We start from the raw sequence: 14,380 nt of genomic DNA on the forward strand, positions 1-14,380 counted from the left end.
CGTGACCAGCCAGCTGGAAGCAGGTGCATATTAGATCGAATTGCCTTCTTGGAGGCAAATGTGGACACCAACAGCAGGCGTTGGGCGGATATGAATTGGTGCTAAAACGACAATGGAAGGTGATTATTCATGAAATTTGGTTGCATCCACCTTTTGTGTTTTTTTTTTAACCATACACAAAAATATTTCCTTGGTACAGCACTCATGGGTTGATGTTATAGCGCCTTACGGCCACTAGATGGAGACGCAATATATTTGACGAAACAAAAAATAAAAAAAGCAAAATGAAGCTGTGTGATATTTGTTCAGTCGTGGACAAAGTAGCTTTTTCAAAATTAATGACTGATTGAAAGCTTCCCGGATAGTCTGTTTCCCAGTTTAAATTCAGTTTGGTGTCAATGCCTCGCAGGACGGCAGCAACTGCCCACGAGCTGTCCCCACTCAGGATAATTACACGCTGGTGCTCCACCCTCATTTCCACTTCACAACGCTACACTTGGAAATAAACTTTTGTGTCTGCGTCCCGGACGCGTCTGTGAGGATGCCAGTGTCGATTATTTATCTTCGGGATTGACCATTTCACTCAGTAACTAACCTTTTTTTAAAAAATATTTTTCTTTCTTTTTTCCCCCTTTTTTTCCCCCCTCCAAACTGGATCATCATGTTGCGGATTTTGGTAGAGTCAGCTGCAAGTCTGCCCAAAAAGAAAGTTGGAAGTCCTGATCCAATCACAACAGTGGTGTTTAGAGGTATGAATAATGTTTTTTTGTTTTTTTTTAATTGCTAAAAGTTAAAACTTTTTAACTTTTACGTAAGGTAAGACTAAAGAGTGGGTAACTTTGTAAACATTTATCATCTCGGCTGTGACATGTGTTGTGTTCTGTTTATCTTGTGCTTCAACAACAAACTAACAAAGAAATTCCCAAACTCACAGATTTCATCTAAGGACCAACCCCAGCAAATTGTCCCTACATGTCCAAATATTCCTAGTTTGATTTCAGAAGGGGAGGGGGAGGGGGGGGGATGTAATGTTGGAATGAGGAGCATTATAAATGGCTGTCAAGTTGGGTCGCAACTCTCATAGAAAAATAAAGAGAGTCCAGGGGCAAAATGGCTTCAATCACTACAAATGTGTTAGCGGTAACCTACAGCCTACAGGTGTGGCTGCTTCTCTTCCTCTTCTTTTTGCTTCCCCTTATAAGGCAACAATTGCAGCTCACTTGTTGCATCCTAATTGATGGCCAAAAAACACATTTTAAAAGTTATTTCTGAAGACATATCATTGCTGCTTTCTGTGTTTTGTCATTGTCTGGGTGGCTTCATTTGTGATCATCATTAAATGGCCGTTTTGCGTCCTTTTCCAGATGAAAAGAAAAAAACAAACTCTATTGACAGTGAAGTGAATCCTGTATGGAATGAGGTAAATGTCCAACACATCCACTACCTCATATGCAGTATTTTCTTTTTTTTGTCCAATCAGATTTCCGAATGTGTTTCCATGTCAATCTAATCTGCCCAGGGCCTTCAGAATCAATCTCTAGTAGCAACCTAAACCATATTAGCAATGAGACGTTTTCTTTAAACTATCAGATTTCAAATTCAAATCCCAGTGCCAACTGTTTGCCCATGATAACATCAGCATTTTTTTTCACATCCTCTGGTTGGTCGGAGCAAAACTGATGAACTAGCAAAACACGCCTGTAGCAGTCGGCAGACATTAATACATTCATTAGTCAGCATCTCTGGTTAGTATGATGCATTTTATTTAAATGTCATGTTTTTTTGTCATGCCATAGAGATAAATATTGATTCTGAATTGCTCTATATATGTAGTACTGTTATATTGTGTTTGTCTTATTATTTTCTATAATTGCAACATAATAGTGGTGGTATTAAGGGCAGGATTAAGATAACAATAAAAACAAAAATGAATAAACAGTACATGGGAGACCGTGTTGCCAGAGTTCCTTTTCATTTAGGTTTTTAAAAAAAATAAATAAAAAATGGCAGGTTGCTACAACTGTATTGCTGAAGTGTACGATGGAGGTCACACTAATTACTTACTATTTTGCCCCCTCACTTTTGTATTTCCTGGTTTAATTTTAAACAGAGACTCAACCAAGTGATGACCCAAAATGTTTGTTACTATGGCTGATTCTTGCTTCGTCTTTTCTCGCAGATCCTTGAGTTTAACCTGAACGGAGCCGCGCTAGAACCCAACTCCCATGTTGACGTGATTGTGAAAGACTCCGAGACTTTTGGGAAAGATAAGTAAGTGGCGTATCTCCCTCCTGCCCCCACCTCAGAGATTTAGCTCCCTGTTGTGGCCTATCTGGCTTTGTGTAAATAGAGCTTCATTGTGATGAAAGATTTGCGCCTTGGAATGAACCTCCAAAAAAGTCAATTGTCAATTTAGTTAACAGAGTGACTGAATAAACCCGTAAGCTGCTTTTAAGACTTCTGAAGCTGTGATAAGCTGAAAAGTAATGGGCTGCTGGCTGCCTCTTCCCCCACACACCCTTCTTGCCATGCCGAGACTTGCCGAGCCGTGTGGGACGACTGATTCTGATTGGGCAACAATAGACGACTGATGAATTGCTGTTTGTGCTCTCAGTCGGTGAGGATGGGGCAGGATTCTAGTTCTATCATGTCTGAGCAATAATATGCATGAGCATATTAAACACTGTGCAAGACGTGTGTATTTACTCCAAAACAGCTCTAGGCTCTCGTTGAAAATGCAGAATCTCATATGGGACTAATTCAGACCAGCCGCAAAGAATGTTTCCTCTGGCTCCCTAATTACTGCCATGCATTTCTTGACTTTATGAACAGATTTCTCGTCTTTTTTTCATTTTTCTTTGCATAAGCTTAAGTTCCCCCCTGTGTGCATGTGACAGTCTTAACCGAGGGAGGAGCTTTTCCAAATGTCTGTCTCCAGCGAATGAGTCCACATTGAGCAAAGTTTTCCACTGGCTTGTCTGACACACACTCCAAAGATGTAGGCAGTCAGAGCACAGGGCTTCCCCCCTTCTCTTGAGTAGTTTTCCAGAATCTGTTTGTGTGCTTGATCTACATTGTTATGGCAACCCGAAAGGGGAGGGCACACACCGATCGGTGGCCCCTGGACTGATTAGATTTTCCAAATTAGAAGCAGCAGCACTGTCATGATTCAATCATCTGATTAGGAGATTCCTTCACTGATGACCTGAACATGTCAAGGTCACTGTTCATACCAATAAAACATAGCTGAAGAATGGCTAAATACATTTGGTGATGCTAACATTTATCCATCATGTGACATTCATGACAATGTGTGACAGTACCTCTTTTGGTACTCAACATTTATACACTACAGTGAACACAGTGGGTTCTTTTTAATGATTGTGTGACAAGAGAAGGTACTTTTGGACTTGTAGTACTTATGGCCTCCCTACCCGTAACTGATTAACAAAAGTCTTGGGACGCAACACGAAAATGAGGCAATCAGGACTTGGACCCCGTAATTCCCCCTGAATCTTCCATGATGTGAAGATATTTAATACAAATTTTGTGGGAAAACTATGGTGAGAAGGCCCTTTTCTGTTCGGTCATGACTGCCACAGTGTACTATAAAAGGTCTTTTAGAAGCAAGGCTTGGATGAGTGAGGTGTGGAAGAAATTCCCCCAACCTCTCGAAGGTTTTGGGAAGGAACTAAAACTGTGATTTTTTTTTTTTTTTTTTTTTTTTTTTTTTTTTTTCTTTCCATTCAACTGTGCATAATCTTGCATGGCTTACAATGAATACAGGTACTGTGTATGTTTTAGATGTAAAATCTCAGTATTGTTTTGACACGTAGGCCTACTCTGTAACTGTATTTTGTTTTATGTATTACATATTTTTTAAAGGTGGTACTTGGTGTTATTTGAGAACCACTGAATTGTGCATTATCTGCAGGGTGCCATGTTTAGATGTGCATCCAAACCAACTTTGTCTCAATAAGTTTATTGTGTTCACTAGTAATATTGGATTCTATGGTTTGCGTGAAATACAGATCCGCAATGGTTCACCCTAAGATCATCAGACCAGTGTCATTACTTATCGGCTATTAACTAAACAGTCCTACATTGTGATGAATGATCCGAAAGCACAGAGGAAGGGAAGATTAATATTAAAGGACACAGTCAAAATAAGTTTTGTTTTGTTTTTAGTTTAGTTTTTTGGGCTGAGAAAAATGTTTGAAATGGACATTCCATGGAAGTGTCACCTGAATCCTTGGTGAAGCCCCTCCGCTAAGTGAGAACCCATTGGAGCAAGGCATAAATCTTGTCGGACACTCTCGTCTCCGAGGAAACATACCAGGCTTGCAGAGTCACTGACGCAACTCGGCGACCCTCTTGATGAAGGACGCAAAGTCCTGCCAAAACCGCAACACTCTATCCTCCCTATAAAAGTTTCTAGTCCAGCTGTTTGTTTGGCCACAGCGTGAATGTGCGCAGCTGTCGACATCACTTGCAGAGAATGCAAGATTGTATATTTTTCTTCTAATAAGTGACTTTTATGTTGTTTTATGTTTTGAAAATCTTTTATTTTGAAGTTGTAATTCAATCAGTGGAAACATGCACTATAAGGGTTGCTTCATAGAATTGCAGCAACAAAGGTCAATTGACAGTAATTTTTCTTTTGGCGTATATAAGAGAAATATGTCTGGATTTAGTGCTAAGCTATTATATTGGTGCTCTTCATTAATCACTTTTAGGATTGTTTTTGGGTGTAGTTTGCATTATTCAACACCTAGTACTGGCTGAATTCAAAATGATAAATTGGTAACAATCTCTCTTTCTTTTCTGGTGTATTTGCATAAATGAGCTGTTGGATAATGACTCTGTGTTATTGGCAACACAGGATAGTATTCATAACTTTATTTTGCACTTTGTTCTTTGACACTCTATCGGTACTCCAGACAGAATTATTGACATTATTGTTATTCAGTTCTCATCCACTCGCACACATCACTGTAGTTTTTTACAAATGTATATATATTTGTCCACGAGGTGCCTTAAAATGGGATTACATATCAAGTCTAAAGCAACAAAACTCTTTCCAAAACAAGATCAACTTTAATGGCATCATCTCTCGTGACTCTTGTATCGAGTCCCGTTGCCCAAATGCTTGTTCAAGTAGTGGTAAATTCTGCTTGGGGCTATTGAAATTGCCAATTAAATATAGTAAATGTTGTTTCGTTGCTGCTTTGTGACTGGTTGGCTTCTGTTTCTGTCTTGCTGGCTCTCAAACTGCTTTTGTTTGCCTCAGCAGGCAGGGCTTGTTAGCTCTGGGTGGTGACCTTTATTGTGCCCCTTGTAGTGAATATGCCTTTTTTTGAGCGCGCACACAACCCTTTATGACTAGGGGGCCCATACAGTTCACTAAAATGTTGGCTAGCCCCTTTGGCAGCCAGCTAGAGTTGACTTTACACAGGAAATCAGTGCACCGGTGTCACGGAGAACTGAAGCTACGGTTCTGTTGCTTAATGTAGTGTTGTTGTTTTTTGCTGGCAGATTCATCGGGTCAACAAGAATTCCTTTGAGAGAGCTTGCCTCTGGTCAACTTAGATCATTACCATCTAAAAATGTGCCTCTAGTTGATGAGAATGGCCACAATATTGGTGTAAGTATATTGAGCGATATTAGGTTTAGTATGGCAACATTTTTAGAACATAAAAACTTTGGTAATTTCCTTGCAGGCCACCGTGAACCTCGTCATTGGCTATGATCCTCCACCCAATGCTAACTCAAATGCCGACGAGTCACATGATGGTGATTCTACTTTGGATTCTGGTATGTTCATCTACTCTGTAATGTGATTATAACAGCCGAATGCATGTAACCTGTGACAGCCTTTACTTAATACTATTCAGGTGGTGGAGAACAAGGTGATGAGACTGCACCTGATGGGGCTCCGGGTGGTTCTGCGATGAGTCCCTCGACTCCCGGTCACTCCGCTAGCCTCCGCAGGCGAGTCGTAAGGTCACAGAACAGACGGCGGCTTGTCAACAAACCTCAGGACTTCCAGGTAAGTGGGACTGTGAATTAAGTTTGACAAATTTTCAGGTTTTATTTATTTATTTTTTTTTTATTATTTTTTTTTTAAGTCTGTCGACCACTGGGCCTATTCTGGTTAGGTTGTCATTACAGTATTTCAAGCTACTGACTGCTTCTCAAGATGTTGCACAAGGAAATGTGTCACTACCTTTCTGCATTTTGTACCAAAGTTGCTTCCAGGCTTACCCATCTGAAAATGTGGTGAGGTTGAATGCGAATAACAGGAACCGAGTTTTGGCGTCTGAGTAATCACATTTTTTTTATTTCCTGTGGGATGAACAACCACTAATGTGCCACGAGAGGGCTTTAGGTGTGCTGTGAGAAATTATTCAATTTCACTTAATTGGTCCCAAAATTTTCTACCAATAATATAGCTTTGTCTTTCTATCCTAGCAACATATAGTGACATGCAGAACAAGTAAATGCTCTTCCAATATATGGCAAATGTACCTGTTGCTGGTCATACAACAACAAAAATTGTTAAACAGGCCCAGATTTCACACAAAGTACATACATTTGTGAATAAATTTAAATGAGATCATTATTTCAGTGTATATATACTTTTTGAAACATTTTTATTTCTTGTCCTATAAGATTTTTGTAATGTAAAATATGTGCCTTGGTTCCATAAAGGTTGGGAAACGCTGATCTACTCTAATTATCTGGAAAGCTTCATACTCTTAAATTCGTTCATGGATGATTCAAGTCGACTCACGCTTGCCGATGTTGTCCGTCTTTCAGATCCGCATCCGTCTCATCAAGGCCCGTCAGTTGCCAGGCAACAACATCAAGCCGGTGGTCAAGGTTCAGGTGTGCGGCCAGACCCACAGGACAAGGATTAAGCGGGGAAACAACCCATTCTTTGACGAGGTACTCCAAATGTTCTCTTTTTTCCTCTTCGCCTCGAGAGGTTTGAAGTATTTAACATATTTTGCTGTTTGAACAGATGTTTTTCTATAATGTCCACATGCTTCCATCAGACCTGTTTGAACAGAACATCGGTTTTCGGGCAAGTAGACCGAAATGAGCATTACCTTTTGTAAAGGCAGAATTTTCCATACCATCTACTTTTGTGGCAAGTGAATCTTTTTTTTAATGATTTGTCAACTGTGTTTTCATGGTCCTTGCAGGTTTATAATTCCTACTCCCTAAGGGCTGACAGTCTGATGGGAGAATTTAAGGTACTATTTCATATTTAGTATTCATGTAGAAATTGTTTGGAGTGTATTTGTTAGTTTGTCATTGGTCTCTCTCATCTCTCCTTGTCTTCTCGCATAGCTTGACGTTGGCTATGTGTATGATGAACCAGGTAAGCTTGTGACAAACCACATTTCCATTTGCCTAGACTTTGATGCTTTTGTTGTGAATGTCAAAATGCTGTTAGTATAGACTCGTCAGGTACTTAATTAGATGCACTTGCACATCTATTTAGTTCAAATACAAAGTCTATATAAATGTGGCCATTGTACGACGACATCTTTAAGAACGTTATTGTTGTGGTTGTAGTTTGAAATGGTATAAAACTGTGTTGCATCATACTGTTTTTTCCCTACTATGTATAGCTGAAAAATGTATGAAATGTTCTCTGCAATTATTTTAAAGTCTGCAAATAATTAGCTCATATTTGAGGAATGGGTTTTAAATAAGGTACAGAATTTTCAGTCTGTGCAATCACACATATTGTGTGAAATTCAACGTGCATCTTCTACTGTAGGCCACTGTGTCATGAGGAAGTGGCTGCTCCTGAACGATCCGGATGACTCCAGCTCTGGGGCGAAAGGGTACCTGAAAGTCAGCCTTTTCGTGGTGGGGATCGGTGACGAGCAGCCGGTAAGAAAGAGGAGGAGCCTGTTCTATGTTCGTGGCGCTCTCTTCCTCCTCTAAATAAATGTTGCCCCTCGTCCCCATCTTCACAGTCAGAGAAGAGGGGATCCAATGATGACCAAGATGACATTGAAAGTAACCTGCTGCTTCCAGCTGGTGTCACTCTACGATGGGCCACGTTATCGCTCAAGGTTTTCAGGGCAGAAGATATCCCGCAAAGTAAGACGCCCTGAAGCACGTTATCGGATTTAATGCCTTGTCTACACAAACAAGCAAGTGGGACTTATAGTGGATTCTCTGTTTTAGTGGATGATGCCTTCATCCAGTCACTCAAGGAAGTTTTTGGGGGAAATGAAAATAAGAAGAACCTGGTGGATCCTTTCATAGAGGCTCGTTTCGCTGGCAAAAAGGTTCCTTGTCATTCATCTCTTTAGCAGCATCATATTTATAAACTGTCCACTATGAGATGAGACTTATGGCTCCTCTTGTCCAAGCAGCTATGTACTCAGATCGTAGAGAAGAACGCAAACCCAGAGTGGAACCAAGTGTTGAATCTCCAAGTCAAGGTGTTTATCTTTCTCAATGGCTGTTATCTTGCACCAAAGTATGTTTGATGTGTTCTTCTCTTCTCTGTCGCAGTTCCCATCTATGTGTGAGCGTGTCAAACTGACAGTCTTTGATTGGTAAGTCACAGGTGAATGAGTTTTGTTTGTACACTGTTGAGAACTCATGCTGTTACTTAGTATTGACAAGGTGTAGCAAGCAATATTTCTGCGATGTGGTTCGCTTTAGTGTACGGGTGTGCTCCATCACCAGCTGTGTGAGAATGATCTGCCTTGTGAGTCAGACTGCGCAGGCCCCTCCCTTCCCCCGGCAATAACAAGTTCTGTAATCCTGTTGGCACCATCTTCCTGCTAGCTTTCATCACTGTGTACTCCTGAGCGAACAATACGTCTGATAAGGCAGGTCCAGTTAGTCAGGAGGGAAATGGGTGCAAGAGGAAGTGTTAGGAAAAACTTTGACTGATTTGCTGGTGAAAGTGTTCTAAAATGCTTTGCTGACGTTCACACATGTACAAGAGGCGGCTGCCTTCAATTAAATGACAAAAGGAACCTTTAAAAAGAGGATAATGCTCAGTTTCGAGAGGCATGTTTAATAATGTGGCTGCTGAGTGCACTTGCGATACATTGTGGGATTTGTGCGTCATGCGCGAGTTTATTTTGCCACATGAATGTGTGTGCTGAGCTGTGAGTTAATGAATGAGAGTCGTGTGTGACTGCAGGGATCGTGTGACCGGGAATGATGCTGTTGGCACCACATACTTCAACCTGGCCAAAATAGCCTCCTCTGGGGGTGAAATAGAAGGTATGGCTAATGATTTTACAGCAGTCTAGTGCTCTGTTTTATTTCTTTATTTTTATTCCCCCCCCCCCCCCCAATGTCACTTGGACTTATGGTGGTTATATTACTGTTTAAAAAAAAAAAAAAAAAAAAAGTATTCATTCTATACTGACTTCTAAATGGTGCCTCAATTGTTGTCTTTTTCCTGGAATAGAGGAACATGCAGGAAATGCGGAAATGTCATCATTTGAAGGTTCACCTGTGTTCTCCTTTGCTCTGTTGCATGTGTGCTATTGCTAATATTGTGCATGCAAAACTGCAGTGTTCCCCGGTACATCGTGGCTCATCGGCCGCACCCCCGCTATAATCCAGATTTCGTCTGTGGAACATAAGATATCGAATGCGGAAGTCCCTGCTATATCATTGAATTGTGCATTTATAGCAGTCATTTGTTTTTTGTGCACTTTTCAACCATTTATTGAACGATTGGAGAAGAGACAAACTGAGCACACTAATGTAGGAGTTGCTGTCAGCCACAGCTCACGCCAAAACACTCATCCAGATGTCACATGTCACCCCACCAGGCTCCGCCTCTTAGATGCACATGTACAAAAAATGCTACAATATGTAGAGTATTTTATATATACACTGCAATTTAGGCTTGAAATTAGTTTCAAATGGTATGTTCAAAACCATTTGTGTTGAAAAAGTTGTTTTAATGTTTAAATGATCTGGGAGGAGTAAAACAATTGGGAATAATGGTATCTCTATTATAGATTTTTGCCTCCAGCTGGTGGGTCTGTAACATGCGATGAACGGGGGTTCACTGTAACTCAAATGCTGTGTGTCGCATAGCTGTGTGAAACATGATTTATTTTTTTTAAGTATTTCTTGCTCAATGACCTCCAACACCACTGCCTGATCAAGAGCTGCTCTGCATACTAACATAGAAGCTTTTCATTCTGCCTAGTGAAATGCATGTCTAAGTTGTTTTTATCTGCATGTAGCCGGAACGGGAGAGTCAGAGGTTGGTTTCCTGCCTGTCTTTGGTCCCTGCTTCATCAACCTCTATGGCAGCCCCAGAGAGTTCAGTGGACTGCCTGACCCTTACGAAGATCTGAATTTGGGAAAGGTAATGGTAACAAACGCACTGCTGTGGTACACACTTATTGTTTCTGTGCAACCATTTAAGGCAAAATGCCCCCTTTTAGTGCACTTCAAACACTTATGGGTTGCATGCAATATATTTGGCAAGCAGCTGCAAGAGAAGGTGAATATCAATAATATTCACTTGACAGGGACAAAAAAGAATAAAGTAATATTAAGGAATACACATTTGTTTCTAGTCTAATCAGTGTGCCCTGAAGAGGAAATGTACACTAGTTGTGTCTGAAAGGGCTTTCTAGCTGTTAGCATATTGTTTTTGAACAGGGTGAAGGAGTGGCCTACAGGGGCAGGGTCCTGGTCGAAATGTCCACGAAGTTAGAGGGCAAAGTTGACAAAGCAGTAGACAGCATCCCCAGTGATGACATCTTGGTGGTACAGGTAATGTTAATCATCTAAAATTTGGCAAATAAGGAAATTAGAAATTTTAGAAAACTTCTTTTTGCTGTTTTCCTCTCTTACATCAGAAATACCAGAGGAGAAGGAAGTTCTGTCTCTGTGCAGTCTTCCACAGTGCCTCCATGATACAAGAACCAGGGGAGCCGATCCAGTTTGAGGTCAGCATCGGTAACTATGGCAACAAACTCGACACCACCTGCAAACCGTTGGCCTCCACCACTCAGTATAGCTGTGCTGTGTTTGATGGTAAGCGAGCCACAATTTGGATTATTTCTGACTGAAAGACTGGGGATGTTTGTTTTTATTTTTAAACGGTGTGTTATGTTTCAAGGTAACCACTACTATTACCTGCCGTGGGCTGGCACCAAGCCAGTAGTCGTGGTCACCTCATTCTGGGAGGACATCAGCCACCGCATGGACACTGTCAATATTATCCTTTATATCTATCGCCGCTTGGTAATCTTCCATTTTACTCAAATAAAACATTCCCGTTTCTGTGCCACAGTGTGATGAGAGCTCACTAAGTGATGTTATTCCTTGTCATAGCAATCTAACCTAGAAGACTTTAGAACAGCTGTCTTGGCTAAAGCACCCGACAAACAGCTATCTGGTGTCTGGGTGAAGTTGCTGAGTCAGCTTATTGAAGACCTAGAAAAGTAAGTGAAAGATAAGAATCATTCAGCTCTTTTTATTGGATCGCATTAGATTTTGCAAGTGTACCAGAATGAAGTATCTGGTTAGTGGACTGTTCACAGAATTTATAGTCCCACGTTGTCTCCTTTCTCTAGTTTCCCAACACCGGAGCTGGAAGGCCGTTCCAACCTGACATCCCTGGACCTCCAACTCAAGAAGCTGCGAGACAGTGGCTTGAAGAGCATCGAGCGGGCGGCCAGACGCATGAGAGAGGAGGCCCAAGACATCCCTGACACTCTGGCTGACATCGAGTCGTGGGCGGAAAAACTCTCATCGCTTGCGGAAGAGGTGAAAACACAGCCAGTCAATAAAATTTTAATTGGTTGAGCTCTGATGGCTTTTTGTGTCACCCAATTTTAAGTAGAAGGATTGAACCCCCATTCCTGATTATTAGACTAACAATTCTTTATTACAGTATATACAAGGAACTGTCCTAAAATGGTTTGTTGTGCACCTTCAGCCCCAGAACAGCATGCCCGATGTAATCATTTGGATGCTCCGCGGTGAGAGCAGGGTGGCCTACAGCCGCATACCAGCTCACCAAATCCTCTACTCCACATACAGTGAGCAGGCTTGTGGACAACACTGTGGCAAAACCCATACTATCGTTTTAAAGGTACCTTCAGAATATTAGAGAAGCTTTGCTGTCTCTGTGCTGCCCATCCAATCTAATCGGGATGTCATGTTCCTCTCAGTACCCAATGGACAAAAACAGAGGCTTGAAGGTGCCTGTTCAGATTCGAGTCAACATGTGGCTGGGTTTGTCTGCACATGAAAAGAAGTTCAACTCCTTTTCTGAGGGGACCTTCAGTGTGTTTGCAGAGCTGGTACGTTAATTCAAATAAAGGTCAGAGCCAGGCGCAAAGCTTAGCGCACAGAAATTGCAGGAGGCGTGGAAAGGACATTGCTCACTCAGAATTGTCTTTATTATGAGCCCTGAAGCAAGTCCGAACTTGGAAGTGAGCCAGAGTGTGCTTGGCTTTGCAGTACGAGAACCAAGCCAGTATGTTTGGAAAGTGGGGAACCACAGGACTGGTGGGGCGCCATAAATTCTCTGACGTAACGGGCAACCTCAAGTTGAAAAAGGAGTACTTCATGCCTCCGAGAGGATGGGAGTGGGAGTCGGGCTGGTTTATTGACCCGGAGAAAGCGTAAGTGGAACTACACACCACTCAGCCGATCGTTTGTCCTCCCTAAAAACTTAGGAAAAGGTTACACTGCTTATTATGAATCGTTTCAGGATGGTTATATATAACTCATATTTTCTTGACTGTGCTGAGGAAGTGAGTCAGCCGCTCTTGTTTACATTCCTCTCGTGCCACAGACTGATTTATTGAGAAAATACCAAGTCCTGCTGGTGAGCTGGTACTTTTAACCCCTTTCTCAACAATCACCCCCTGTGCCTCGACTTAACTTTACAATACGTGTATAAATTGCCATCATTGTCACTGCGCTGCTTAGTGCAAATACCCCTCAAGTTGGAACTGACTAGTACTGAATATATTTACATTTTATATTCGCAGATGGTATTAGAAAGCATTTTTGATCGGTTGATCTTTCTGATGTGGCAACTTTTGAATATCAACTCATAAACCATCTCGGCTTGTGTTAAAATGTGGCCATTAGTTTGGTCACTCTGCATGTAAATCGTCTCTCTCAGTACATGCAAACCTTTTCATCGTTTAAGCAGCCATTAGACTCAGCGTGGTTATATGGTATCCATGTACCTAATTTGACTTTTTGTGTTGAAGTCTCTTAACGGAGGCAGATGCAGGACACACTGAATTCATGGATGAGGTTTTCCAAAATGAGACCCGCTTCCCTGGTGGAGAGTGGAAGGCCGCCTCCGAGCCTTTCACCGATGTGGTAAGAGCGCACACGCATGCAAATGTACCGGCAGCTGTAAAGAGCACACACTCCATAAAGTTTTTCTTTGTTTTAATCCTCTTGTTCTTGTTAATGAAATGTCTTGTCGCACAGAATGGAGAGAAAAGCCGAAATCCAGGGGAATTCGATTGTCCTCCTGGCTGGACGTGGGAGGATGAGTGGACAGTTGACATCAACAGAGCTGTGGATGATCAAGGTGCTCTCATTAATCCAGTGGCAGGCCGTACATTTAGTACCTTGGCCTTCAGTGGAGATTTCTGAGTTCATCTTCATCTTAATACCACCACTGTCATATCGCAATTATAGAAACCATCAATACTGTACAAAGCTCAATATAACAATATGCACCTGGACCATGTACATGCTCTGGAGCAGTTCAGAATCAATATTTATCGAATAACATGACTAAAACTACATACTACTCACCAGAGAATTTAGATTTAATTCAGAATTTCAGTTGTAAAAGTAGATCAGTGCTTCTGAAAGTATTTTGCTGGCCCTGATGGTAAACTAAAGGGAAAAATGTTTTCCACAGGATGGGAATGTGGACTGACCATTCCCCCAGATGACAAGCCTCGGTCCTGGGTGCCGGCGGAGAAGGTGTACCACGTCCACCGTAGGAGACGGCTGGTTCGACCTCGCAAGAGAGTCGCACTTCCTGCGGGTGCCACCATGGAGGTCAGCATCCCATCACCATCCTGTTTTTCAGGTTTTAGGAACATTTGGGGACCATGTCCCTGTGTGCACAGAGGCGCGACCAGGGAGATCCGGAGGGCTGGGAATTCTCATCACTGATCGGCCGGAAGTTCCACAGGAAGGAGCGTTCGTCGGATACGTTTCGTCGGCGGCGGTGGAGGAGAAAGATGGCGCCAGAAGACCGCTTAGGAGCATCAGCCATCTTCAAACTCGAGGGTGCACTGGTGGGTAGAAATAATCAGTTTTATTCAGATTCTAAACTTCAATATGGGCCTAGCGTCTACAGTCTTTACAGAGA

The 14,380-nt window shown here is 41.9% G+C and overlaps 1 protein-coding gene across 7 annotated transcripts in view; it reads left to right on the forward strand.

Annotated features, from left to right (window-relative positions):
• LOC133469736 (myoferlin-like) overlaps window positions 1-14,380 on the forward strand; it is a 23,479-nt gene continuing 9,099 nt past the window's right edge. For 3 of the 7 annotated variants that reach the window (XM_061757190.1, XM_061757191.1, XM_061757195.1), the window contains exons 1-30: window positions 460-749; window positions 1,365-1,420; window positions 2,180-2,271; window positions 5,536-5,644; window positions 5,721-5,814; window positions 5,895-6,049; window positions 6,820-6,948; window positions 7,025-7,087; window positions 7,209-7,259; window positions 7,357-7,387; window positions 7,793-7,908; window positions 7,995-8,121; window positions 8,209-8,312; window positions 8,400-8,468; window positions 8,542-8,585; window positions 9,185-9,267; window positions 9,458-9,496; window positions 10,251-10,375; window positions 10,675-10,788; window positions 10,875-11,052; window positions 11,138-11,262; window positions 11,353-11,462; window positions 11,595-11,787; window positions 11,960-12,115; window positions 12,195-12,326; window positions 12,487-12,650; window positions 13,251-13,365; window positions 13,480-13,582; window positions 13,922-14,064; window positions 14,136-14,306. In XM_061757190.1, the coding sequence (XP_061613174.1) occupies window positions 662-749; window positions 1,365-1,420; window positions 2,180-2,271; window positions 5,536-5,644; window positions 5,721-5,814; window positions 5,895-6,049; window positions 6,820-6,948; window positions 7,025-7,087; window positions 7,209-7,259; window positions 7,357-7,387; window positions 7,793-7,908; window positions 7,995-8,121; window positions 8,209-8,312; window positions 8,400-8,468; window positions 8,542-8,585; window positions 9,185-9,267; window positions 9,458-9,496; window positions 10,251-10,375; window positions 10,675-10,788; window positions 10,875-11,052; window positions 11,138-11,262; window positions 11,353-11,462; window positions 11,595-11,787; window positions 11,960-12,115; window positions 12,195-12,326; window positions 12,487-12,650; window positions 13,251-13,365; window positions 13,480-13,582; window positions 13,922-14,064; window positions 14,136-14,306 (3,279 nt within the window). In that variant the 5' untranslated portion in view covers window positions 460-661. Of the gene's footprint in view, window positions 120-433; window positions 750-1,364; window positions 1,421-2,179; window positions 2,272-5,535; window positions 5,645-5,720; window positions 5,815-5,894; window positions 6,050-6,819; window positions 6,949-7,024; window positions 7,088-7,208; window positions 7,260-7,356; window positions 7,388-7,792; window positions 7,909-7,994; window positions 8,122-8,208; window positions 8,313-8,399; window positions 8,469-8,541; window positions 8,586-9,184; window positions 9,268-9,457; window positions 9,497-10,250; window positions 10,376-10,674; window positions 10,789-10,874; window positions 11,053-11,137; window positions 11,263-11,352; window positions 11,463-11,594; window positions 11,788-11,959; window positions 12,116-12,194; window positions 12,327-12,486; window positions 12,651-13,250; window positions 13,366-13,479; window positions 13,583-13,921; window positions 14,065-14,135; window positions 14,307-14,380 lie in introns of those variants that run through there. The other 4 variants (XM_061757192.1, XM_061757196.1, XM_061757197.1 and 1 more) reach the window with 4 other exon arrangements.

Source organism: Phyllopteryx taeniolatus, chromosome 19 (assembly GCF_024500385.1).
Source record: "Phyllopteryx taeniolatus isolate TA_2022b chromosome 19, UOR_Ptae_1.2, whole genome shotgun sequence".
Taxonomy (NCBI): domain Eukaryota; kingdom Metazoa; phylum Chordata; class Actinopteri; order Syngnathiformes; family Syngnathidae; genus Phyllopteryx; species Phyllopteryx taeniolatus.